Source organism: Dama dama, chromosome 20, assembly GCF_033118175.1.
Source record: "Dama dama isolate Ldn47 chromosome 20, ASM3311817v1, whole genome shotgun sequence".
NCBI classification, from domain to species: Eukaryota; Metazoa; Chordata; class Mammalia; order Artiodactyla; family Cervidae; genus Dama; species Dama dama.
In genome coordinates, this window is record NC_083700.1 from 72,159,230 (window position 1) to 72,186,239 (window position 27,010).

At 37.5% G+C, this 27,010-nt stretch overlaps 1 protein-coding gene across 6 annotated transcripts in view; it reads left to right on the forward strand.

Moving 5' to 3' along the window:
- The window catches only part of PTGER3 (prostaglandin E receptor 3), a 239,123-nt gene that overhangs the window by 91,939 nt on the left and 120,174 nt on the right, over positions 1 to 27,010 (forward strand). For 2 of the 6 annotated variants that reach the window (XM_061121616.1, XM_061121622.1), the window contains one exon: positions 701 to 5,634. The exons of the other annotated variants lie outside the window; for them this stretch is intronic. Coding sequence is in view for 1 of the 2 variants with exons in the window: in XM_061121622.1 (XP_060977605.1) it covers positions 701 to 715 (15 nt within the window). In the remaining variant the exon portion in view is untranslated. Of the gene's footprint in view, positions 1 to 700; positions 5,635 to 27,010 lie in introns of those variants that run through there. 6 annotated transcript variants of the gene reach the window in all.

The following is a 27,010-nucleotide window of genomic DNA, read 5'->3' on the forward strand; positions in this document are numbered from 1 at the left end:
TCAGATCTGACACCATGATAAACAGAACTGCATCATTACCCAAAGACTGAAGTTTTTCTTTTAATGTTTGTGATTGTTTTTATACTTTAAGGAATAAATAATATGTAAATTTTTAATAATCTTGAAAGATGCCTATAGTCTGACTGCTTTTCAAAAGAATTATTAGTGATTGAAAATTTCATCAGCAATGTGTGAGTTTTTACTTTGCTTTACTCTAACTAGTGCTGTATGTTATCTTAAAACACACACACAATATTTTATTGGTTTGATAGGAAAAAAAAAGTGTATTTCATGGCTCTTTTAATTGGTACTCTTTTTATTGCTACTCTTCCTTTAGGGTACAGTTATACACTGATTAGGCTTTGTTTTTAAGGCAAGATTATTTGTCCATTTGATGTGTGTACAGTTGATATAGCTTTTCAATTTGATTATTCTTCTGGATTACAATCTTGGAAACCAGAAAAATTACTCAGAATAAAGGCATTCATTTAGTATAATTAGATAATGTGGAGGCTTTTAGGTGATCCAAAATCCAGAATTATTTACATTGCTTTTATTTATAAAACACAGCTGTAACTACTTCAAACAAGAATGTTTTGATGTCTAAGATATTATATTTCTTACTTACACCTTAGTTCTCACACCATACAAAGTATATCCCTATCCATGCTTATTATATTTTTTCTTTCTATTCTAACAGATAATCAAAGAATGAATTTGGACTTTTTATTGCAATTGCTGTCCCTGAGTTTGTGTGTTTCTTCCCACCTGAGAAGGAGAATTTTATGTTTCGATTTGGATTATTTCTTCTTTTTCATCTTTTAAAAAATTTTCAATGTTTTTTTCTTGTCACTGAGACAATATTCACTGAGACCAAGTTTATTACTGTAACCTATGTCTTTAAGTATTCAGTCAGCTTCTTGGACTGGATATTGAGTATTACATTTAAGAAGTTGGGCAAGATTGCACAGATGGTGACTGTGAAAAAATGAGAAAAAGAAAACCCCATCTCCCCGGAGTTTCCCCCAACTTTAAACCTTTATGTGAATCTCAACTGATGTGGCTATCTTTACATTTTATGGTAGTTTTGATTTTACAATAAATTTGAAAAATCAGTGCAAGCTTTTGTCAGTGAAAAGTCAACTTATTGAGAGCAAGAATTCAGTTAACAAGACATAAACCCCACAAGATAGAAAAGGATGCCAAATGAAAGCAGGAAGATACCATGACCAAAGATATTTATGTAAAATGTGTAATTAATGTTTTGGAGATGTTGTATTCTTCTGTGCTAAGCTGGGAACTAAAAGTCCTAAATCTGTATTCTGGTTGTGTATCATTCAGTTACACAGTAAGCAGCTTAATTATCATTTTTCTGTCTTTGAAGAGTGAAAGCTGTGATACAGCTAAAGGTGCTCTTGAAATGTCATAGAAAATAATAATGAAGCTAAGTGATTAACTACTGAGTTGGAGCATTAAAAAAAATCCAGGTATAGCTTCTGATTCACTCCTAGCAATTCAGTATTTCTTACAATTTCTTCTTGGGTGGCTTACAAAAGGCAAAATTAATAAGTGATATAGTTATAAACTACCAAGTTTTGTTACTTTTTTATGGAATAAAAGGATCTGATTTGTGTGAAATAAGAAATTCTGTGGACTTCAAAAAAATACTGAGTCATCTACTATTTCTTACCTGATGTGCCCTTGTGTGTGCATGCTCAGTTACTAAATTTTGTCTGACTCTGTGACCCCGTGGATTGTAGCCTACCAGGCTTCTCTGTCCATAGGATTTCCCAAGCAATAATTGCCTTTGTGCTATGCTTAGTCGCTCAGTCATGTCCAGCTGTTTGCAACCCCATGGACTGCAGCCCACCAGGCTCCTCTGTCCTTGGGGATTCTCCAGGCAAGAATACTGGAATGAGTTGCCATGCCCTCCTCCAACCCAGGGATTGATCTTCCCAACCCAGGGCTCGAATCCAGGTCTCCTGCATTTCAGGCAGATTCTTTACTGACTGAGCCACCAGGGAAGCCCAAAAATACTGGAGTGGGTAGCCTATCCCTTCTCCAGGGGCTCTTCCTAACCCAGGAATTGAACCAAGGTCTTCTGCATTGCAGGCAGATTCTTTACCAGCTGAGCTACCAGGGAAGCCCTATAATTGCCTTTTTCTACCCACAAATTCAACCAACATTTCTTTCCCTTATCTTTCTGTCCTCTTTCTTCCTCCTTCTTTTCCTTCTCCCAATTCACCTCATTCAACACCTGTTTATTGTTGTGTGCTATGCCAAGGGCCATGCTGCCATCTACAAGGATATCTTGGAAAGAGATGATACTATAGTATCAGCAGTTTAGCAATAGGATCCGACACTGTGACTAACTGTCATTTCTGTTAGTGAAATGAAACCAAAATGGTTAAATCATCCCTTTGGTATGGTTGAACCAGTTGTGAATTATCTATAAACTATAATTATTTTCACTCAAACTTATATTGAAATGGCCTTAGGTAACTAGCACATGCTGTACATATCCCTTCATTAAGGTTTAAATTCAACATGTTTTACTGAGCAAGTAGAATTTGCAGACCATCACAGGGCTGCTTATGCTCCTGTTACCTCTGTCTGTCCATCATCCAGCTATGTTTGTCTATCATCTATTTACTATTTTATTTTTACAAAAGAGGGTAAGGTTTACAGAGGGCTTGCCCAATATCACTTAGCCAATGTAAGATTTCAGATCCAAGTTTAAGCTTTTTGATTCCAGGTTTATTGTTTTCCCTACAGCACAGTGCGATGTGAGAATTGTTGTACTGATATTTCATTTATAAGACAGTGTGATCTAGTAATAAAATCATGGGTTCTGGAATCAAATTTGGATTTAAATCTGGCTGTGCCATTCATTAGCTCTATGAACTTGAGAGAGTTAATTTCATTGAGTCTCAGTAAATTAATCTGAGGTTATTGTGATAAGGTATGTAAAATGAATGCAACACAATAGGTACTCAATAAGTATTAACTGTGATTAATTCTTTATCTAGACTTACCTCCAATTGTATAACACAAGTCCTCAATTTCAACTATAAACTGGCTCCCTGACCATGTGAGTTGAAATATCATAGACAGAACCAACTTCAAATCCCTGGATATTATTCTTCTTTATGCTAATACCTCATGGTTATTATTTTTGCCCACACAAAACCTAATCTCCCACATGTTTGAATCACATCTTGTTCTTAGCCTTTGGACAATTTAAGTACAGAAGCTGCTCGTTCCTCACAATTTTAGTTACCAGTGGTCAAACACAGACTGAAAATATTAAATGGAAGTTTCCAGAAATAAGCAATTCATAAGTGTTAAAATTGCATGCCATTCTGAGTAGCCTGACAAAATCTCCTAGGGTCCTGCTCTGTTTCACCTGGGATATGAATCATCCCTTTGTCCAGCATATCCTATTTATTAGACATGTGGTAGCCTACTTAGTTATCCAAGCCACCACTGAGGTTTTGCAGGGCTTGTTCTTCAAGCATTTAATATGCTTCACACTTAACAAAGGCTCCAAAGCCCAAGAGTACTGATGCTGGTCATTCGGATATGCCGAAGAGAAGCTGTAAAGTACTTCCTTTAAGTGAAAGTTCTCTGTTTAATAAGAAAAGAAAAAAAAAACATATGTTGAAGTTGCTAAAAATCTATGTAAAAAAAAGTCTGTCTTTGAAATTGTGGAGAAGGAAAAAGAAATTTGTACTAGTTTTGCTGACACACCCCAAACTGCATTGGTTATCATTATTAATCTCTTACTGTACCTAATTTGTATATTAAAATTTTAAGATAGGTACATTATGTACAAGCAAAAAACATAGTACGTATACATAAGTATGTGTGGGGTTCGGTACTATCTGCAGTTTCAAGCATCCACTAGGGTCTTGGACCATATTCTCTAAGAATAAGGGAGGCCTACTGTGTCCTTGTTATTTTCTTACCTCTCTCTCCACCTCTGAACATGTAGTGCTCATTTTGATAATTACTATATCATTCCTTAAAGATTTTCATTATGTATGTCTTTTTCCCTTAACAAAATTCTATTTCATGGTGAACAGGACACTTTTCTTATTTTCTTCATGGGCCTCATACCACTAGTACAGTATTTGACACCACAAAAAATGCTTATAGGGTAAACTCTCAGCAAAGGTAACATTCATGTGTGATACTAGCTGTTGGAAATTTAAATGAATGTGATAGGAAGCCCTTTGTTTCCATGCTATTGTTCGCCTTGGGAAATTTCATGTTAAACTTTCTGATTTAAAAATGCTACATCCAGGCAGAATAATCACTTGCAGTTTAATATGATAATGCTTATTAAAACTCTATATGTGAAAGTTTAAAGTAATAGGAAAAACTTGAAAACTAATAATTATTTGGTAAAGATATTGCTCATACAATTAAGAATATCTTTGTCCAGTTAGTCTGAAATCTGATGTAGAGACAATATGTATCAGTATAGAGTACTTTTGAAACCACAGAAATGTATACTTTGCATGCTAAATTCACCTGAGATAATAACCTCTGTAACATATGTTCTCAGATACTCTGGATCATGGTTCAGTAACACATACTGATTTTTAACAAGTGTCTTCATCTACATTTTCTTTATTATCCTCAATAAACAAGAGTTCTCATAATCATGTAATTGAAGACAGAACTAAACCTCAAAATAAAATAAATCTCTTTGGAATTCTGCCAAAAGAACGTTACATGTAGAAAATAGTGCTTGATCTACAATTTTATCACAATTATAATAACTATTGTAAAGCTCAATGAAATACATATACAAAATGTATACGATATTAATATGCTTTAAAAGTGGGCAGTATAGATCTGGTTCTTGACTGTGGATCTTCCCGACCCAAGGATCAAGCCCACGTCACTTAATGTCTCCTGCATTGGCAGGCAGGGTGTTATCACTAGCGCCACCTGGAAAGCCTGTAAATTTGTACATGTATCTTACAAGTGGACTATGGTCCACGAAATATATGAAAATTCAAACAGTGTTGAAGTGATCTACATTTTTAGTGTCTACAAGAATGACTTTCAAAAATTCAATGAATAAGGAAAACCAGGTTATAAGAAAACCATATAAGCTACTTAAGAGAACAAAAATGTTTTCAGTCTCTTCAGTACTTGAAAGCAGTTTTAAAAGTCTATTGCTATGATAATCGTAATTATTCAGGCACCTTAAGGATCTGAATAAAACATGCTTAGCTTGATATACTTTTAATTAATCACTATGAATACTTATATGTTTGTCTTAAAAATATTAATGCTTATGTTTTTCATGAATCCAGGCTTTTACTGAATATTTTAATTCAAAATATGTCTAGGCTTATCCCATAGGTTAAAGTGTTTCTCTGTTTTATTCACGTTCAAAGATTTCATTTTATTGTCATTATATGAAGTACTTTATGTAAAAATAATTTGAACAATATGCATTTGTAAGAGTTTTTGTAGCTTTTATTTTTTTAATTCTCAACCATATTGTAAACCCCCTGTGGGAAGGACCTCTGTTTTATATATCTCTTGTACCTAGAGAGCCCAGCACTGTACTGAACACAAAGAAATTGTTCAATAAAAGCTTGATGGAGAGTCTAAGTAGCCTGACTGCAATCTCTATTAGTAATGCCTGAGACACTTGGGTGTGCTTAGTATGGGGAAGGTGGCATTTAGTTGACAGTTGATTCTTTATTTACTTTTCCTCTTTGACGTTGTGTTCTTTTGGTCAGTCTTTAAATCTGAGCAGTGCAAAGAGTCTTCTTTAGACTTTTTGAAGAAAACAACTGCAAATATTTGTAGAGAATGGGGCAATTGCTGTTAGAAAAAAAAAATGAGCTAAATAGAAATCTACATATAAAACTAACCTGTCTTTTGTTAGCTACGTTATTTCTTACCTTGGTATAGGGGCTGAATTTTACTACACTTAGAATTAAATGAAAGTGCTGCTGAAGATATATAGCTTGTGGAATAAGATGAACCTAATTTTCACATATGAGGGCAGTAGAAAATTTTCATTTTATGATTTTTTTTGAGCAAAGTATAGTGTTCTCTTTTTTGAAATAAGCATACCAGAGCTGTAGTAAATGAATAACCATCATTAGTTGATTTCTGAAAGAAAGTTAGTGGCTGCTGATTATGGTTTTTATCAGTTTAGTTAACTTATAATTGAAATGCATGTATACATAGAAAACTTGAGAACTTAAGTAATAAGCACTAAAATACTATGGCATAGGAAGGGCAGAAGAGATTCCATACTAAAGAGCCACAGTGCCCTTTAAAATACAGAGTTAAACCAAAAGGAGACTACCAATAGAAACACAGGATTAAAACAAAAGGATGTAAATTTGTTACAAGACTAGACAAAGTATGATTTAGTAATATGTCCTCCATAAATAGTAATACTTGCTGATTGTGGTGGTGGTGGTGAGAGAGGCTACTGCTTCTGCTGGTAAAGAATAGAAATAGATATTCAAGCAAAACTAACTAAGTGTAAAACTAAGAAGATTAAGAGAGAGTAGGGAAAATGTGGCAATATATATTTAATAAGGCTGAAAAAATGGGAAAAAAAGATTGAATTAGCCTTCTTTTTATATAGCTAACCTTCTTTCATGTTCTGTTAATTCTACCAGTATTTCTCAATTCTGTCTTTTCATCATCAATACCATGTTTTAAATCTATGCCTCCATCATGTCCCATCTGAATTACCCCAGTAGCCTGTGTCCTGATTCTGGTCTTAGGCCCATTAGTCACCCTCCACATCTGCTATCAGAGTATGACTGGTGTTAATAAAGATTGTCTCACAGGGCATCTGTTCATGAAGAGGAGTGCAGTTCTATGGTTGGCCCACAGGTCTAGTAGAGTAGGATTACAGAACCCCGTGATTGTGCTACTCTTAATTTATCTTGCAACTACTGCCATATTTCAAAACCTACCCATTGGTAACATGTGGGAAAATGACAGACCCTAGAAGGGAATTCAGGGAGATTTGGCACTGTGTTTCTCAAACTTACCCAGTCATACTAATCACTCAAAGTTTATTTTATTAAAATAAAAACATCAGTCCCTTCCCTGGAGGTTGAGTCTGAAATTCTGGTATGAGACCTAGGATTTTGTAGTTTTAAAATAAACTTCTTCTAGGTGATTTTTCTCATCAGGCAGATGTGACAACATTGATGAAGTCTAGTGTTTCTCAAAGTATATCCCCAGACCAATACATTAGCATTATTAGGGAATTTATTAGAAATGCAAATTATATGGCCCCATCTGGCCCTGAATCAGAAACCTCAAGCCTGGAGCCCAGTAATCTCTGTTCGAGAAGCCCTCTGGGTGATTCTCATGCACCCTAAAGTTTGAGAACTCTGTATATCAAATGAGGCCCAGAGAGCTGGAAGTATGGAGTATATGTAGTTTAGGAAACTCACCTAACCCAGATTCTCCTGACTAGGTAAGTCATGACTTCAGTCCTGGTGCTGATTGCTGCCTTTCCCTTGACATCACTCCTTTCATATTTTCTAAAGAGCAGTTTGATTTTGTGGATTCCTTTTTGGTTTCCCAAATGATCAGGGTCATGCTCTTCTCTCTTTCCTGATCACAAATATACTTCATTATTTATTTAACTATGTGAAATCCTTCTGTTGCTTAACTTTCCCCTTAAAAACATTGACTGACTGCCCATTTGGCTCTAATTATGTATGATTGAGGCTCACACTTTTATCAAAATGTTTTTCATTGTTAGTATGTACCCAGCCAGTTGCTATGATTTTTTTTCTTTAAAAGAAAGTTATAATCAGATAACAAACTGTCTTATTCTCTCTTCTAAGTCTCATCTTTTTTCACCTTTTGGGAGGCCAAGGCAATGCTGAAAGATATTGTCTTTAAAAAAACAAACAAACATCATTTTGAAGGCTAACTAGGAACACTGTTAATTTGCAAATATTCTCATTTAATATATAGGAACAGAGATAAAAAGAGAATCACCAAGGAGACTATTTGCTACCACAACAGTGAAGAAGTTGTATTAGTTTGCTAGGGCTGCCATACCAAAGTACCACAGATTGAGCAGCTTAAACATCAGAATTTCTCTCATGGTTTTGGAGGATGAAAGCCCAACATCAAGAAGTTGGAAGGCCTGGTTTCCCCCATGGACGGTGAGGGAGGTTCTGATCCATGATACTCTCCTAATTTCTGGTGGTTTGCTGGCAATCTTTGACATCATTTGACTTATAGACACTTCACCCCACATAGCATTCTCCTTGTGTGTATGTCTCATGTCTAAATTTCTCTGTTTTTAAAAATAAGAATATGAGTCTTATTGTTTTAGTTCAGTTCAGTTCAGTCACTCAGTCATGTCCGACTCTGCGACCCCATGAACCGCAGCACGCCAGGCCTCCCTGTCTATCACCAACTTCCGGAGTCCACCCAAACTCATGTCCATTGAGTCAGTGATGCCATCCAACCATCTCATCCTCTGTCATCCCCTTCTCCTCCTGCCCTCAATCTTTCCCAGCATCAGGGCCTTTTCAAATGAGTCAGTTCTCCACATCAGGTGGCCAAAGTATTGGAGTTTCAGCTTCAACATCAGTCCCTCCAATGAACACCCAGGGCTGATCTCCTTTAGGATGGACTGGTTGGATCTCCTTGCAGTCCAAGGGACTCTCAAGAGTCTTCTCCAACACCACAGTTCAAAAGCATCAGTTCCTCAGCTCTCAGCATTCTTTATAGTCCAACTCTCACAGTCATACATGACCACTGGAAAAACCATAGCCTTGACTAGACAGACCTTTGTTGACAAAGTAATGTCTCTTCTTTTTAATATGCTATCTAGGTTGGTCATAACTTTCCTTTGAAGGAGCAAGCGTCTTTTAATTTCATGGCTGCAATCACAATCTGCAGTGATTTTGGAGCTCAAAAAATAAGGTCTGCCACTGTTTCCACTGTTTCCCCATCTACTTGCCATGAAGTGATGGGACCAGATGCCATGATCTTAGTTTTCTGAATGTTGAGCTTTAAGCCAATCTTTTCACTCTCCTCTTTCACTTTCATCAAGAAGCTCTTGAGTTCTTCTTCACTCTCTGCCATAAGGGTGGTGTCATCTGCATATCTGAGGTTATTGATATTGCTCCTGGCAATCTTGATTCCAGCTTGTGCTTCTTCCAGCCCAGCTTTTCTCATGATGTACTCTGCATATAAGTTAAATAAGCAGGGTGACAATATACAGCCTTGATGTACTTCTTTTCCTATTTGGAACCTGTCTGTTGTTCCATGTCCAGTTCTAACTGTTGTGGCCCATTATATTCCAGCAAGACCTCATCTTAACTAATGGCATCTGAAAATGACCTTATTTTCAAATAAGGTCACATTGTGAGGCACTAGGGATTAGGACTTCACCATATGAATTTAACTGGGGCAAGAGGAACAGTTCAACCATAATGGAATGGTTGGTTGATATAGGGAGGAAGTTGTATCTAAACTCCAAGATCACAAGACCTAAATGATCTTGCTTTGGGAGTTTAATGGGTTTAGGAATGGAATAAAAATTTCAATGACACATGCCAGCCCTGACTCCAATTAGGAAAGACAATTCAAAAGTGGCCATATTTCTGATACTGAAATATCTGGAAGTTTTTCCCATAAATAAACAGTAAAAAGGTCATAAACCCTGTGGTGGGAAAGATTTTGTGTTTGTACCAGGTTTTAAATGATCAAATTAAAATCAAATTGCTCTATTTATTCTGGGAAGAGTGGGAAGTTGTAAGAATTCTTGCACTTATGTTACCAGTTCAGATTGATTTCACTGCTTGAATAGTCACATTTTTACTCTGGTAATTTCCAAATCAGAGCAATATACTCATCAAGATGTTGAAGTCTGAAGGGAGACCAGATGTTACTCATTGAAAAGAGAATAATTAAGGATTTACAAAGTCATTTGAATAAGTGAGCATTCAAACAGGTATGAATCCAGAAGATAATGGTATGTCCAGTGATTGCCTTCTTGAGTCAGGTTGCTTATTTGGGGATTTTTATTTATGATTTCATGCCTATACACAAACCTTCAAAAGAACATGACAAGCAGTTGTATTTCTGCTTTATTTGCTCATTGAAGTCTCATTCTGGGTTGAGTGTCAGTTGTTGACACCACGTCATGTGGGTGCTCTGGACACCTCTGAAAGCTATTCATGGTCACATAGAACATTGTTCAGTGTTAATCTAATGGGTTAGATTGACTTAAAGGTTGTGCCAGTAGAACTCCACTGGCAGCACTTTTTCATTTCATCACTGTATTTATGTACACCCCCAAATAGTTTTAAAAAAAGAAAAACAGTGGTTGAAAAGACATGTACTTATGTTTCTGGGAAGTGATGCAATTGTTTTTGGAAAAATAATGAAACTTCAAGCATATTTCTAGAGTTCGTTTTGTATCAACACTTCTTGCTATGTTTTCATAGTCACGGTGGGAGATTTTGCCAACACCCGGCTATTACTAATCTGGTACAGAGCTGAACAAATCATTTTCTTGAAATGGTTCCTCAGCGAAACCTAGTTATAAATGCCCATAATTACTCAGGGTATCTGTCCATATACTAATGATTGTTGGAAATAGAGGGACTGCATGATAGGATTCATTTGACAACACTCATTGTGTACTTAAAAATTTCACATTTCACACTCCGAAACTGTACGAGCAACTAAGCCTTCTTTATGATCAAGATAATTACCCAAACCTGTAGAGGTTCTCCTGGTAGGTGAAAGTGACAATAACTACCTGAAGTGGCATAATAGCAAAAATTCAGCTAAGACCAGTCCTAGACTGGGTACTGGAAAATTCCTCTGTTTCATAGCCTTGCATTAGATGTCTGGTCAGTTGTCTAAAAGATAAATGTAAAATTTGGTATAGTGATGAGATTAGTGGTCCTGAAATGAATTTCTGTAACAATTTCACCCAAGAATAAATGACAAAATCAAACAGGGCAAAAGTCTTTCAAGCAGGAGGTTCTTTTTTGGGAACAAATGACCAATTTCTAGTAATATTATCAAAAGTGTTATTAAGAGGTTTTACAACACTTATGTCTCTACTGGGGAAAGAGGTGAAGGACAGAATAATTCTAGGGCCTTCCAATCTCTGCTGATAGAACAGTATCAAATCATTAAGACAAAGAAAAGTATCTCCACATAATTTTTGAATTGTTTTTCTTATTAGGGATTTTTCTTTCATTCCTTCCCTTGCTCCCTCCCTTCTCTCCTTCCTCCCTTTCTCGCTACCTCCCTACTTCCCTCCCTTCCTTCCTTCTATTCAATACTTTTTAAGTTAATAAAATCTGACTATATGTTTCTTGGGAATAGGAATCAGAGAATAATGTGAATCTTTATGATGCAAAGGGAAAACAAAAGTAACATTTTCTAAAAGTTACAAGTATATAAAAGCTTTCTATTCACTATATCATATAATACTAACATCCTATGAGATTGTTAATACAAACTTCCATTTTAGAGATGAAAAACTTCCATTTTAGGCCCATCTCTACTTAATTACCTTACTTTCCCAACATCTATAACTTCAGATGATCAAACCAGTGTTGAAATCCAGATTTATCTGGCTACAAATCCTGTGTTTTCATTGTATCTTATAAGATGTTTTCAGTGTTTAAAATTGAGAAGAGATAGCATATTATAAATTATATTAGCCACAAGGAAATAATTATAGTTTCTTAAAGAAATGATGGGACTCAAAAATTTAACATCCTTCTTCATTTCCTCCTCTTTTCATTCACATAGGAAAAAATGGATTTCTCTGAAGCCATGAGTATTATTCTTAGCCAGAATACATGGCCATACAGGATACATCACCTTAATTTTATTTCCAAGAGCATATTTTTAGTTTTTTTTAACCCTCATGTGTCTTATTTCTGTTTTTCAGTTATTTTATAAATGTAGAAAGCATAATTTCACATTCCCAATTATATGACTTGGGAGAAATACCTGCATTTCATGATGCCGTGCTATTAAAGTCAATAAATATTACCAAATTTGCTCCTTCCAGGCAGGAAAAAAAACTGATAGTGAAAAGGAGAAAGTGTATCACACTTGAAATCAGAGCTAATGGTTTTGGGTATATATTCTTCTGCTTCCCATCTATGTGAATTTGGTAAATGATTTAAAGCTTTACGCTTTAGTTCTATAATCTGCCATGATAATCTTAATGCCTTTTTGCAGGATTGCACTGAGGCTTAACGTGGAGATAACACGGAAAGGCATTGTACATTTTCAAGTCATGCAGACACACAAACACACAGCACTAGTAATGCCAGTCCCTACTTCTGAGCCCGTGGGAGATTCTGCCAAACTATCATGATAATCTCCCAGCAGATTCTGGACAGTCTCATAAATGGAAGCCTTATCAAAGTCTTCTTTAAAGACTACACAGGAGACCTACCCAGCTGAGTGGAACTAACAAGCCTGAGGAATCCTCTTTGGCATCCTGGGTTTGGGTGAAAGATACCCTGCTTCCCTTCACCTGAGTGCCATGAGATGAATACCATGTTAGAGCTTTGGTCCATTAACTCAAGTTATTTCCTATTAAAATGCAGCTATTTTAATGCATGGTTTAATGAGTGATGCAGACTTTTCTGGGAGCAGTTTGTAGCAGAGGGGTTGGAAGAAGGCAAAGAAAGCATTAAGTTACACAGAGAAGAGGGAAGCACGTACTCATGACTAGGAAGAAGTTTGCATAGGGGAGAAGAAAGGGGAAGTGAAGGGATAGATGACAATCCCCCCCCCACCCCTCATTTTTGCATTCTCTTCACATTCAGTCCTACCTACATGGATATTTCCTTTTTGACTGTTAGTCAATTTACCATTGTGCTGTGCTTAGCCGTTCAGTCATGTCCGACCCCATGGACTGTAGCCCACCAGGCTCTTCTGTCCATGGGGAGTCTCCAGGCAAGAATACTGGAGTGAGTTGCCATGCCTTCCTCCAGGGGATCTTCCCAACCTAGGGACTGAACCCAGGTCTCCCACGTTGCAGATGGATTCTTTACCATCTGAGTCACTAGGGAAGCCTTACCCCTCACAAAAATAGCTATTTATATTGAATATCATCTATGGTTTGGCATCCTTATAGGCACTTGACATGTTAGATTGTCATAGAACAACTATGCTATTATCGCTCTTTAACAGCCTTAGTAAAAGAAGGCTCAGAGAGTGAGTAAAGTACAGAGACTGGATTAAAACCAGGTCCATTTCAACCCAAACCTTCTCATTTTCTGCCAACTCTACCATCTGTCATGCTTCTCTGATTTGGAAATTTGCATTTTCTTTCACGTCAAGAACGTGAAGGAACTCATGTCAAGGAGATGAGGTTGTGTAACAGCAGCAACAACAACAATAAACCTCTAAATCTTAGTGTCTTAAAACAATCAGGTTCTTTTGCCCTCAGACCACATGTCTGCTGAGGGTCAGGTGGGGAGACTTGGCTGCAGGTCCTCCTGCTCAGACACCTGGGCTAACAAAGGCCTCAAACCTCACCAGACCCTGTAGTGGGGGAGGGGAGAATTGGAGAGTAGCTCCTAAGTATTTCCAGAGCAAGGAGTATGCCAAGTCAACCCAACAGGGTGAAGAAATGCAAGCCTATCACGTACCAAAAGAGAAGAGATGAAAGTACTGGTGAGCAAAATCTCCACAGTAAATATAGAATAAAAATGGGGGGAAAAAAAGAAACCTGCTGAAGTACTGAGTTTATTAAGAGGGAGGTCCTTTCGAGTTTAGCTTTTGAACCCAAGCCTGCTTGTTTCAAGCCTTATCAATGCGTTGACTTGGTGAGGCGGGCAATATCAGCAACCAGTCATTTTAAATACAGGCTGAGACATGTATTTTTAGCAAAGTTGAAAAAAAACAGGTTGATCACTCAAATTACCCAATTTAGACTTATGGTAAGAACAGTATATAGTTCAGAATTGCTACAGATCTGGAAGAAATATGGGTATTTTAACATTTTGTACAGGTGGAATTTAATGCCCCTTTCAGATGAAATGAAGTTATGGATTTGTGAACTGGAAATCTATAAACTGTCCAGATTATCAAAGCATAGTTTAATTCAAAATCATTTGACTGGCAAAGTCTTCTACTTTCAGGACTCTATAAAACCTCCATTGACCCTGCAGTAACAAAGTGAAAAGTGAGATGCAGTGGAAAGGGTTTTAGAGAAGGCGATGTATATAACTTCATCCTGAAGTTTCTGTAAGAGTTTAATTTCCTATTCTTTAAGGCTATTTTCTCATCTGTTATGTGGGGGATATTAATAAATAAATGTGGCAAGTACTAACACAAAATATATCTCTACCTCCAAAATACATCTTGAAACTGTCTACTTCCTTTCATCTTTAATACTCCTAATGTAGGAGAAACATCTCTCAGCTGGATTGCCACCAATAACCTCCTAATGATTTTTCTATTTCTCCTCTTGCCTCCAACTCAGTAGTAAGGATCTTTCCTATCCCAGGGCCTTTGCACATGCTACCCCACTCTTTCTGCTGCCCCACTCTTTTTTTTTTCTATTTCCTACTTGGACAACTCTATTTATTCCTTTGATTAACGATAGAATCCTTTCTTAAAGCAGTCTTTCTTGATCTTTCTATCTGTTGTTGTTTCCTCTTATTATTTGCTATTTCTGCTCATTTGTATCATGGTGCTGACCCTAACTTGTCACTGTTTTTGTTTGTTTACTTCCTTGTTTTCTGTACTGAAATGTAACTTTCACCAGTGCAGAGACTGGCTTGTTCTTGTTCAGCCTTGTCGCTGCCAAGTGTAGTGCCTGCCACGCTGTAGGTGTCAAAAAAATATACGTATAGTGAAAGAAGAGGCTGTTGTGAAGAGTGAGATAAAGTTCATCCTTAAGTACCCCGGTGGTGCTCAGTGAGTGTGAAAGTCACTCAGTTGTGTCCAGCTCTTTGCGACCCCATGGACTATACAGTCCATGGAATTCTCCAGGCCTGAATACTGGAGTGGGTAGCCTTTCCCTTCTCCAGGGTATCTTCCCAACCCAGGGATCAAATCCAGGTCTCCCACATTGCAGGTGCATGTTTTACCAGCTGAGCCACAAGGGAAGCATGAGAATACTGGAGTGGGTAGCCTTTCCCTTCTCCAGAGGATCTTCCCGATCCAGGAATCGAACCAGGATCTCCTGCATTGCAGGTGAATTCTTTACCAACTGAGCTTTCAGGGAAGCCCCCCACACCCCAGTATTACCCAATCAATATTCACCTCTTCTCACCTATGTGTATCCCTGCTGAAGGTACACTGGCCTGTATCCCCATCACCTATGAATGTCCTAGAACTCTAACTAAATGCTAATACTGAAGTACAGAAAACAGATGAGGTTACTCTTGGCTTTAATACATTTGTCTTTAAATACATCTGTTGTTTTTGTGAATTATGTACTGACACCCTTATATGACTTCTATGCCAAACTTGGAGATTAGTAATTAGCTAGCAAACATTTATTTCTTACTATCTCTTCCTATAGGTACTATAGTATCTCTCAATTTGTCTTGAGCAATGGTATTACAAAATTATTTGAATTTTTATTACCATTTTTCTCTTATTTAAAAGTTATTAGAAATGAAAATATAAATATGCATAAAGTAGTGATTAAAAAGTCAGGGTAAGAATACAATTAAGACAAAGGTGAAAATAATTAAGCCTGTAATGAATAGTTAACATTTAGATTTTATGAACATATTGAAATTAAAATGATTAATCCTGTATTTACAAAGGAAAAGAGTAAATTTAAAGACCAGCATGACATGCTAGAATTTGTTATCAGATATTATATCTGAAAGGTGAGGCATAATTATGAAATTTACATCAGTTCAGTTCCCTGTGGGACAGAATTTCATTCTAAAATACATCTCTTGGGACTTCCCTGGAGGTCCAGTGGTTAAGACTTTGCCTTCCAATGCACGGCATGCTGGTTCAATTCCTGGTTGGCGAACTAAGATCCTACATGCCTCATAGCCAAAAAAACAAATTGTAACAAATTGTAAGAAGCAGTATTTAACAAAGTCAATAAAGACTTTTAAAAAAGTAACCTAGATGCCCATCAGCAGAGGAATGGATAAGGAAGCTATGGTACATATACAACATGGAATATTACTCAGCTATCAAAAAGAATTCATTTGAATCAGTTCTAATGAGATGGATGAAACTGGAGCCCATTATACAGAGTGAAGTAAGCCAGAAATATGGCTTACTTCAGTATACTAACACATATATATGGAATTTATAAAGATGGTAACGATAACCCTATATGCAAAACAGAAAAAGAGACACAGATGTACAGAACAGAATTTTGGACTCTGGGAGAAGGCGAGGGTGGGATGTTTCGAGAGAACAGCATCGAAACATGTATATTATCTAGGGTGAAACAGATCGCCAGCTCAGGCTGGATGCATGAGACAAGTGCTCAGGCCTGGTGCACTGGGAAGACCCAGAGGAATCAGGTGGAGAGGGAGGTGGGAGGGGGGATCAGGATGGGGAATACATGTAAATCCATGGCTGATTCATGTCAATGTATGACAAAAACCACTACAAAATAAATAAATAAGTAAAAGTAAACTAAGATTACCAAAAAGAAAAAAAAAAAAAAGTAACCCACGTCAAAAAAAAAAAAAAAATCTAAAAAACAAAATACATTTCTTGCATCTTTGGCTTTATTTTATATTTTCAGTTTGATTTTGTCTGAAAGTACTGATTTGCTAATGAAGCATGCTCCTTTTTCTCTCTGAAAGATGGACCAACTTGCTCCCTCTGTTTACTTTTGAGGAACTTATGACTCAGTGAAATGAAAGAATTAGTCCTATAGGCCCATCTCAATTCTTCTTGATCAGTTGCCTGAATTATTTTAAAGTTGAGTTCTGCAGGCAGAGAGACCAGTATTTATTTAAAAGAAACCCTGCATGGTTCCAAAGTAATATTCATATATAAATGGTATCCATTTTGAAGTGGGAAATATTTGTCAGTGGACAGCCAACAATCCTAGAGGCACAAGAAGAAAGACCCTCAGGTGTCTTTTACTTTGTTTTCTTCTTGGTTAATCACTTCCTAAGCAATACAGTGTTTACATCAGTCTGTTTCTCCTTTAAGATCGATGAAGGTCAACCCGTGGGGACTGCACCTTGTGTTTCTAAAACAACTCTGCTTCAATGAATCAGGTCTAGAAGAATGTTTCTGACTTACTACAAGCCGTCTGTGCTTCTTAACTTTTGCCAGTTTCTGCTGGAATCTGCCTCTGAACCATGACACATTCACTCTTCAGATTTGGTGTGTCCCGCAGTCACTGACATTGGCCATGTACTTAATACTGCAGAATGGATTTTGGAATTAAGTCCATATTTCCTAGCATTTAATCCCGGACAAGCCTGTATTTATTTTTCCTTCATTGAAATTACCCTCCTGATTGCACTAGCCTCATTTTAAGTTTTCAATGGATTTGTGAACTGAAAATCTGCAAACAGCTAGAATTTATTACCAGGTATTATGTCTAAAAGGTACAGAAAGCTGTATTGATCAGCACTGCTCTGGAGTACGCAAAGCATCGCTTATCTGTGGTGCATGCATTTGTTAATGTATGACAACCTGACCAAAATGCAAGCAGCCCCAACTGGAATACATCAGTGACCATGCAGCAACTCTTTAGCAAACTAAATCTCAGTACAGATGTCCCTGACATTTTCTTCTTTTCAATTAATGATGCATGTCACTGCTTTCCAAACTTTTTCACAACGCTTAAAAAATCCATCACGACCTTTGCCATTTGTCTAAATTCATCATCATTCTCTCCCTTGGAATGTATTCTTGTGATCTACTTTACATTTCTTGACTGCAATTTTAAACATGCCATTCCTTTTGTCTGGAATGTTCTTCGCTTCCCACTCAGCCTCTCAAGTGTACTCTGGTATTGTAGGACACCAGAAGATGAGGTCCCTTGAACTCTTTGGACAATTTAGAGAAGTGGGATTAATTTAATGTTGCTTGACTATTCACATCATTCAATATCAGAAAGCAATAGAGGACTTAGGGAGAAAGTTGAACTGTATTTTGCACATAGACAATGATAAAATACTTAACTTCTTAAGGGAAGGTATCTTAATTCTTGGGACTTAAACTATTCCAAGTCTACTGTATGTTTGTATCTTTGTATGTTTGTCTGTAGGCATGTCCACACATGTCCACATGTTTGTGTGTGTGTGTATGTGACTTCCTCCTCCTCATTAAAACTTTTCTCTCAAACCCTTTACCCCACATATGAGGAGATACATGGGGCTCTGTGAATAAGGCATATATTATATCTGAATCTATTCAGATCATGACCTCCTTATTGCCAAATGCAGACTTAAATAGAAGCCACTAGAGGAAACCACTAGACCATTAAGGTATGACCTAAATCAAATCCCTTATGATTATACAGTGGAAGTGAAAAACAGATTCAAGGGATAGATCTGATAGACAGAGTGCCTGATGAACTATGCATGGAGGTTCGTGACATTGTACAGGAGACAGGGATCAAGACCATCCCAAAGAAAAAGAAATGCAAAAAGACAAAATGATTGTCTGAGGAGGCCTTACAAATAGCTGTGAAAAGAAGACAAGCTAAAGGCAAAGGAGAAAAGGAAAGATATACCCAACTGAATGCAGAGCTCCAAAGAAAAGCAAGGAGAGATAAGAAAACGGTACTCAGTGATCAATGCAAGGAAATAGAGGAAAACAATAGAATGGGAAAGACTAGAGATCTCTTCAAGAAAATTAGAGATACCAAGAGAACATTTCATACAAAGATAGGCACAAAAAAAGACAGAAATGGTATGGACCTAACAGAAGCAGAAGATATTAAGAAGAGGTGGCAAGAATACACAGACAAACTATACAAAAAAGATCTTCATGACCCAGTTAATCACGATGGTGTGATCACTCACCTAGAGCCAGACATCCTGGAATGGGAAGTCAAGAGGGCCTTAGGAAGCATCACTACAAAACAAAACTAGTGGAGATGGAATTCCAGTCAAGCTATTTCAAATCTTAAAAGATGATGCTGTGAAAGTGCTACACTCAATATGCCAGCAAATTTGGAAAACTCAGCAGTGGCCCCAGGACTGGAAAAGGTCAGTTTTCACTCCATTCCCAAAGAAAGGCAATGCCAAAGAATGTTAAAACTACCACGCAATTGCACTCATCTCACACATTAGTAAAGTAATGCTCAAAATTATCCAAGCCGGGCTTCAAGAGTACATGAACTGTGAACTTCCAGATGTTCAAACTGGACTTAGAAAAGGCAGAGGAACTAGAGATCAAATTGCCAATATCCACTGGATCATCAAAAAAGCAAGAGAGTTCCAGGAAAACATCTACTTCTACTTTACTGACTATGCCAAAACCTTTGACTGTGTGGGTCACAACAAACTGGAAAATTCTGAAAGAGGTGGGAATAACCAGACCACCTTAACTGCCTCCTGAGAAATCTGTATGCAGGTCAAGAAGCAACAGTTAGAACTGGACATGGAGCAACAGACTGGTTCCAAATTGAGAAAGGAATACTATTGTCACTGTGCTTATTTAACTTATATGCAGAGTATATCATGCAAAATGCCAGGCTGTATGAAACACAAGCTGGAATCAAGATTGCAGGAGAAATATAAAAAAACCTCAGATATGCAGATGACACCACCCTATGGCAGAAAGAGAAGAGGATCTAAAGAGCCTCTTGATGAAAGTGAAAGAGGAGAGAGGAAAAGTTGACTTAAAACTCAACATTCAGAAAACTAAGACCATGGCATCCAGTACCATCATTTCACAGCAAATAGATTGGGAAGCAGTGGAAACAGTGACAGACTTCATTTTCCTGGGCTCCAAAATCACTGCAGATGGTGACTGCAGCCATGAAATTAAAGGACGCTTGCTCCTTTGAAGAAAAGCTATGACCAACCTAGATAGCATATTAAAAAGAAAAGACATTACTTTGTCGACAAAGGTTCATCTAGTCAAAGCTATGGTTTTTCCAGTAGTCGTGTATGGATATGAGAGTTGGACTATAAAGAAAGCTGAGTGCAGAAGAATTGATACTTTTGAACTGTGGCGTTGGAGAAGACTGTTGAGAGTCCCTTGGACTGCAAGGAGATCCAACCAGTCAATCGTAAAGGAAATCAGTCCTGAATATTCATTGGAAGGATTGATGCTGAAGCTGAAACTCCAATACTTTGGCCACCTGATGCGAAGAACTGACTGATTAGCAAAGACCCTGATGCTGGGAAAGATTGAAGGTGGGAGGAGAACGGGATGACAAAGGTTGAGATGGTTGGATGGCATCACTGACTCAATGGACCTGAGTTTGAGTGAACTCCAGAAGTTGGTGATGGACAGGGAATCCTAACATACTGCAGTCCATGGGGTCGCGAAGAGTCAGACATGAATGAGTGACTGAACTGAACTTAACTGAACTATTCCAAAATTCAACTCTACCAACACATTTTAATACTAGCAGAGCCTTTGAGAAACAGTCTAATTTATCTTTTTTTTTTTTTTTTCCTTTATGATAGTTATCAATGGAGGAAACATTTTTTGAAGGAGAATTATCCACAATAAGAGGAGAATTGTCAGCAGTAGCTCAGCTCCCATCTAGCTCTTGACCATCCTTTAATTAACACCTAACCTATATCTGGTTAGCAGTATTTAAAGATGAAGTTGAATTATAGCAGAGAATGCAGAGCACTGTAATACCCCTGCTGAAGATACTTACTGTGTTGAAATATACTAGTATTAATATATTTGAGTGGATATAAATTATGAGCTGGCATCTCATCCACACTGCTTCTTCTTTGGCTTTCCCTGGTCTTCCTGTCTCCATCTTTGAGGTAGAGAGACTGGGGGAAAAGGTCCCTGCAGGAAATGTCTTTACTTTGTGACAAACATACAAGACATTTTTACTCAAGACTTGAGAATTGAATCTAATGTGCATGTTTCAGACTGGTAAGAAAATGGAGAAAAATCTTAGATTTTATAACATACCTGTAATAGATATACCACCCTGAACATATAGTTAACTATTAACAAAAAAATCTCACAAATCCCGGTCCCAAGATCAGAATATTCACCCTAGTTTTCTGGCACTTGAACCAAGAATTCATAATCTTGATCAAGCCAGGAATGTGGATCAACTTGAGAAATTATTTACAATTCAAATTAAATGCTGCTGATCATTTTTCTTTCTCAGTTCATGCAAGGCCCATTTCAGAAACAGCATGCTCATCTGTTTCTATATAATTAAATAATATCTTGTTCAAAAAATGAAGTACATAGAAGAATAATCAGACACACTTGCTAAACTAACTGCAAATGGAACTGTGCCAGTCTCCAGTCTCAGTGATTAGATTATGTCTCTCATCTTTAAATATCACAAAAATGAGTGTAAATTAGCAGGCAGAATTTTCAGGTTAAAGCCAATATGCAAAGCTCAAAAATGCATGTTCAGTGTTGCAGGGATTGTTGGTTTATATATGACAGTGGTTACTTGGTCCTTCAAGCAGTGAATTGTGATCAGGCTCTTTCTCAAGCATTAGAGGAAGTTTTACTGTTCCATTACACTATGTCTTCAGTAGTGATGAAACCCATGATTGTGTTCTCTGGTACTTAGTGTATGTTTTAATTACTATGGATGTTTAAAAACATATTTTGTTTCTTAGGATTCCCAAACACAAACAGTCATACATCCTGCAAAAACAAGACAAACTATAACATGTAAAAGTAAACATTTTTAAAACAAATATACATAGATAAATAAGCAAAAGTATATGGAGTGCAACTCCTTCTAAATGATATCATGCTGCTTATTTGAGCTGCAAGTACTCAACACTGATGAGGCCATGCATGATTCCATCAGCTTTGGTGAGTTCCAGCAATGGTACTCAGTCCACAGTAGTGTGAGAACTTGAGCTTGTGTGTTGTCTGATGCAAAATTAACTTCGGTTATTTTTCTAGATGTATGGAGCCCCTCTTTACTTCTGGAAGGTGATAGAAAGTAAATTTGGTGAGCAACTACTTTAGCTTAAACATGGTGCTAGACATATCCACATAGGATATCAACTTTAATTCTAATGATCACCCTAAAAGTGCATATCCGTATTTTTACCAATGAGGAAACTTAAGTCATACAGCAGATAACTGACTTCCCAATAACATGTTGCTGAAGCTAAGATTTAAATCCAGGTCTGGATCCCTCAAATGTATTGCTGTTCTAATTTACCATGCTATTTCAGGTCACCGAAGACCTTCTTACATAATTATCCCTGGAATGACATAAACCTGCCCAATGACATGCAGGGACAAATCAACAAGGGAAAGTAAAGTGTAGCAGGTCATGAAACATTAAAAGCTGTGACCACCTGATTATGAGTTCCAGCTGATTCTGGGAACAAAAACAGTCAGGACCTCAGCCAAATGAGCCAGGGGTCAGATCTGGGCCCCAATCCCATGGGAAAGAAGAATGTTAAAGAGCAAAACTGCAGCAGAAGTCCAGATGTGTAGACTGTGCCAGGAGGGTGAACTGTTGGGGGAAATTCACAAATGCTCAGGGCCCACCAGATGCACAAATTTTACAGCAGTAGACTACTTTCAGCACCCACAGACTGACTGTGAATCTATGCCTGCTATTGTTCAATGGTTTTGTGTAGATTATCTGAATTAAACTTCACCATAGCCATGGAGAGGACTTCCCCAGTGGCTCAGTGGTAAAGAATCCACCTACAAAGCAGGAGGCACAGGATATTCGGGTTCAATGACTAGGTCGGGAAGATCCCCTGGAAGAAGTCATGGCAAACAACTCTAGTATTCCTGCCTGGAGAATCCCATGGATAGAAGAGCCTGTCAGGCTGCAGTCCATGAGGTTAAACAGAGTCAGACATGACTGAAGTGACTTAGCATGTATGCACATTGCTATGAAGAAACAAAATCATTTGCCACAGTTTAGCCTGGTCAGCTGAGTAGTGGTAACAAGCATGGACTCTGGAATCAAAGTGCCTGGGTCTGATTTCTGGCTCTCACTGGCTCTGTACTCTCTTGCTGGAGAAATTTACTTTTTCTGTATACCTAGTTGCTTCATTTGTAAACCAGGAGTGATAATGGTGCTCACCTTTTTGCACTGAATCTAAAAAGCCTCAAACAGTGCCAGGCTTAGTGTAATCGCTAGACAAGTGTTTGTTAGATAAAGGAGAAGACTAAGTAACTTGTATAAATTCATAAATGTAATTTTTAGTGCAGCTGGGACTCAAGTGCAGATGGCATTAGTCCAGAACCTAGGACATAGTCTCTGGTATTAATATATAGAAGATGGGCACCCTAATACCAAAACCAGACAAAGATGCCACAAAAAAAGAAAACTACAGGCCAATATCACTGATGGACATAGATGCAAAAATCCTCGACAAAATTCTAGCAAACATATCCAACAGCATATTAAAAAGATCATACATCATGACCAAGTGGGCTTTATCCCAGGAATGCAAGGATTCTTCAATATTCACAAATCAATCTATGTGATACACCACATTAACAAATTGAAAGATAAAAACCATATGATCATCACAATAGATGCAAAGAAAGCCTTTGACAAAAGTTAATACACATTTATGATAAAAACTCTCCAGAAAGCAGGCATAGAAGGAACATAGCTCAACATAATGAAAGCCATATATGATAAACCCACAGCAAACATTATCCTCAATGGCAAAAAATTGAAAGCATTTCCCCTAAAGTCAGAAACAAGACAAGGGTGACCACTCTCACCACTACTATTCAACATAGTTTTGGAAGTTTTGGCCATAGCAATCAGAGCAGAAAAAGAAATAAAAGGAATCCAGATTGGAAAAGAAGAAGTAAAATTCTCACTGTTTGCAGATGACATGATCCTCTACAGAGAAAACCCTAAAGACACCACCAGAAAATTACTAGAGTTAGTCAGTGAATATACTAAAGTTGTAAGATATAAAATTAATACACAGAAATTCCTTGCATTCCTACACACTAACAATGAGAAAACAGAGAAATTAAGGAAACAGTTCCATTCACCATTGTGATGAAAAGAATAAAATACTTAGGAAAAAACGTAGCTAAAGAACAAAAGACCTATACATAGAAAACTATAAAACACTGATGAAAGAAATCAAAGATGACACAAATAGATGGAGAAATATACCATGTTCATGGATTGGAAGAATCAATATAGTGAAAAGGAGTATACTATCCAAAGCAATCTATGGATTTAATGTAATCCCTATCAAGCTACCAAAGGTATTTTTAACAGAACTAGAACAAATAATTTTGCAATTTGTATGGAAATACAAAAAACCTTGAATAGCCAAAGCAATCTTGAAAAGAAGACTGGAACTAGAGGAATCAACCTGCCTGACTTCAGACTATACTACAAAGCTACAGTCATTAAGACAGTACAGTACTGGCACAAAGACAGAAATATAGATCAGTTCAGTTCAGTTCAGACACTCAGTCGTGTCCGACTTTTTGCGACCCCATGAACCACAGCACGCCAGGCCTCCCTGTCTATCACCAACTCCCGGAGTCCACCCAAACCCAAGTACATCGAGTCAGTGATGCCATCCAACCATCTCATCCTCTGTCATTCCCTTCTCCACCTGCCCCTAATGTTTCCCAGTATCAGAGTCTTTTCAAATGAGTCAACTCTTCGCATCAGGTGGCCAAAGTATTGGAGTTTCCGCTTCAGAATCAGTCCTTCCAATGAACACCCAGGACTGATCTCCTTTAGGATGGACTGGTTGGATCTCCTTACAGTCCAAGGGACTCTCAAGAGTCTTCTCCAACACCACAGTTCAAAAGCATCAATTCTTTGGCACTCAGCTTTCTTTATAGTCCAACTCTCACATCCATACATGACTACTGGAAAAACCAAAGCCTTGACTAGATGGACCTTTGTTGGCAAAGTAATGTCTCTGCTTTTTAATATGCTGTCTGGGTTGGTCATAACTCTCCTTCCAAGGAGTAACTGTCTTTTAATTTCATGGCTACAATCACCATCTGCAGTGATTTTGGAGCCCAGAAAAATAAAGTGAGCCACTGTTTCCACTGTTTCCCCATCTATTTGCCATGAAATCATGGGACTGGATGCCATGATCTTAGTTTTCTGAATGTTGAGTTTTAAGCCAACTTTTTCACTCTCCTCTTTCACTTTCATCAAGAGGCTCTTTAGTTCTTCCTCACTTTCTGCCATAAGGATGATGTCATCTGCATATCTGAGGTTATTGATATTTCTCCTGGCAATCTTGATTCCAGCTTGGGCTTCCTCCACCCCAGCGTTTCTCATGATGTACTCTGCATACAAGTTAAATAAGCAGGGTGACAATATACAGCCTTGATGTACTCCTTTTCCTATTTGGAACCAGTCTGTTGCTCCATGTCCAGTTCTAACTGTTGCTTCCTGACCTGCATACAGGTTTCTCAAGAGGCAGGTCAGGTGGTCTGGTATTCCCATATCTTTCAGAATTTTCCACAGTTTATTGTGATCCACACAGTCAATAAAGCAGAAATAGATGTTTTTCTGGAACTCTCTTGCTTTTTTGATGATCCAGCAGATGTTGGCAATTTGATCTCTGGTTCCTTTGCCTTTTCTAAAACCAGCTTGAACATCTGGAAGTTCACGGTTCATGTATTGCTGAAGCCTGGCTTGGAGAATTTTGAGCATTACTTTACTAATGTGTGAGATGAGTGCAATTGTGTGGTAGCTTGAGCATTCTTTGGCATTGCCTTTCTTTGAAATAGAGATCAATGGAACAAAATAGAAAGCCCAGAAATAAATCCATGCACCTATGGACACCTTATCTTTGACAAAGGAGGCAAGAACATGCAATGGAGAAAAGACAATCTCTTTAACAAGTGGTGCTGGGAAAACTGGTCAACCACCTGTAAGAGAATGAAACTAGAACACTTTCTAATACCATACACAAAAATAAACTCAAAATGGTTTAAAGATCTAAATATAAGGCCAGAAACTATAAAACTCCTAGCAGAAAACATACGCAAAACATTCTCTGACATAAATCACAGCAAGATCCTCTATGATCTAACTCCCAGAGTAATGGAAATAAAAGCAAAAATAAACAAATGAGACCTAATTAAACTTAAAAGCTTTTGCACAACAAAGGAAACTATAAGCAAGGTGAAAAGATAGCCTTCAGAATGGGAAAAAATAATAGCAAATGAAGCAACTGACAAAGAATTAATCTCAAAAATACACGAGCAGTTCATGAAGCTCAATACCAGAAAAACAAATGACCCAATCAAAAAATGGGCCAAAGAACTAAACAGACATTTATCCAAAGAAGACATACAGATGGCTAACAAATACGTGAAAAGATGCTCAACATCACTGTTATCAGAGAAATGCAAATCAAAACCACAATGTGATACCATCTCACGCTGGCCAGAATGGCCGCTATCTAAAAGTCTAGAAACAATAAATGCTGGAGAGGGTATGGAATAAAGGGAACCCTCTAACACTGTTGGTAATGCAAACTAGTACAGTCACTATGGAGAACAGTGTGGAGATTCCTTTAAAAACTCGAAATAGAACTGCCATATGACCCAGCAATCCCACTGCTGGGCATACACACCAAGAAAACCAGAATTGAAAGAGACGCATGTACCCCAATGTTCATTGCAGCACTGTTTACAACAGCTAGGACATGGAAGCAACCTAGATGTCCATCAGCAGATGAATGGTTAAGAAAGCTGTGATACATATATACAATGAAATATTACTCAGCTATTAAAAATAACGCATTTGAGTTAGTTCTAATGAGGTGGATGAAACAGGAGCCTATTATACAGAGTGAAGTAAGTCAGAAAGAAAAACACCAATTTAATATATTAATGCATATATATGGAATTTAGAAAGATGGTAATGATG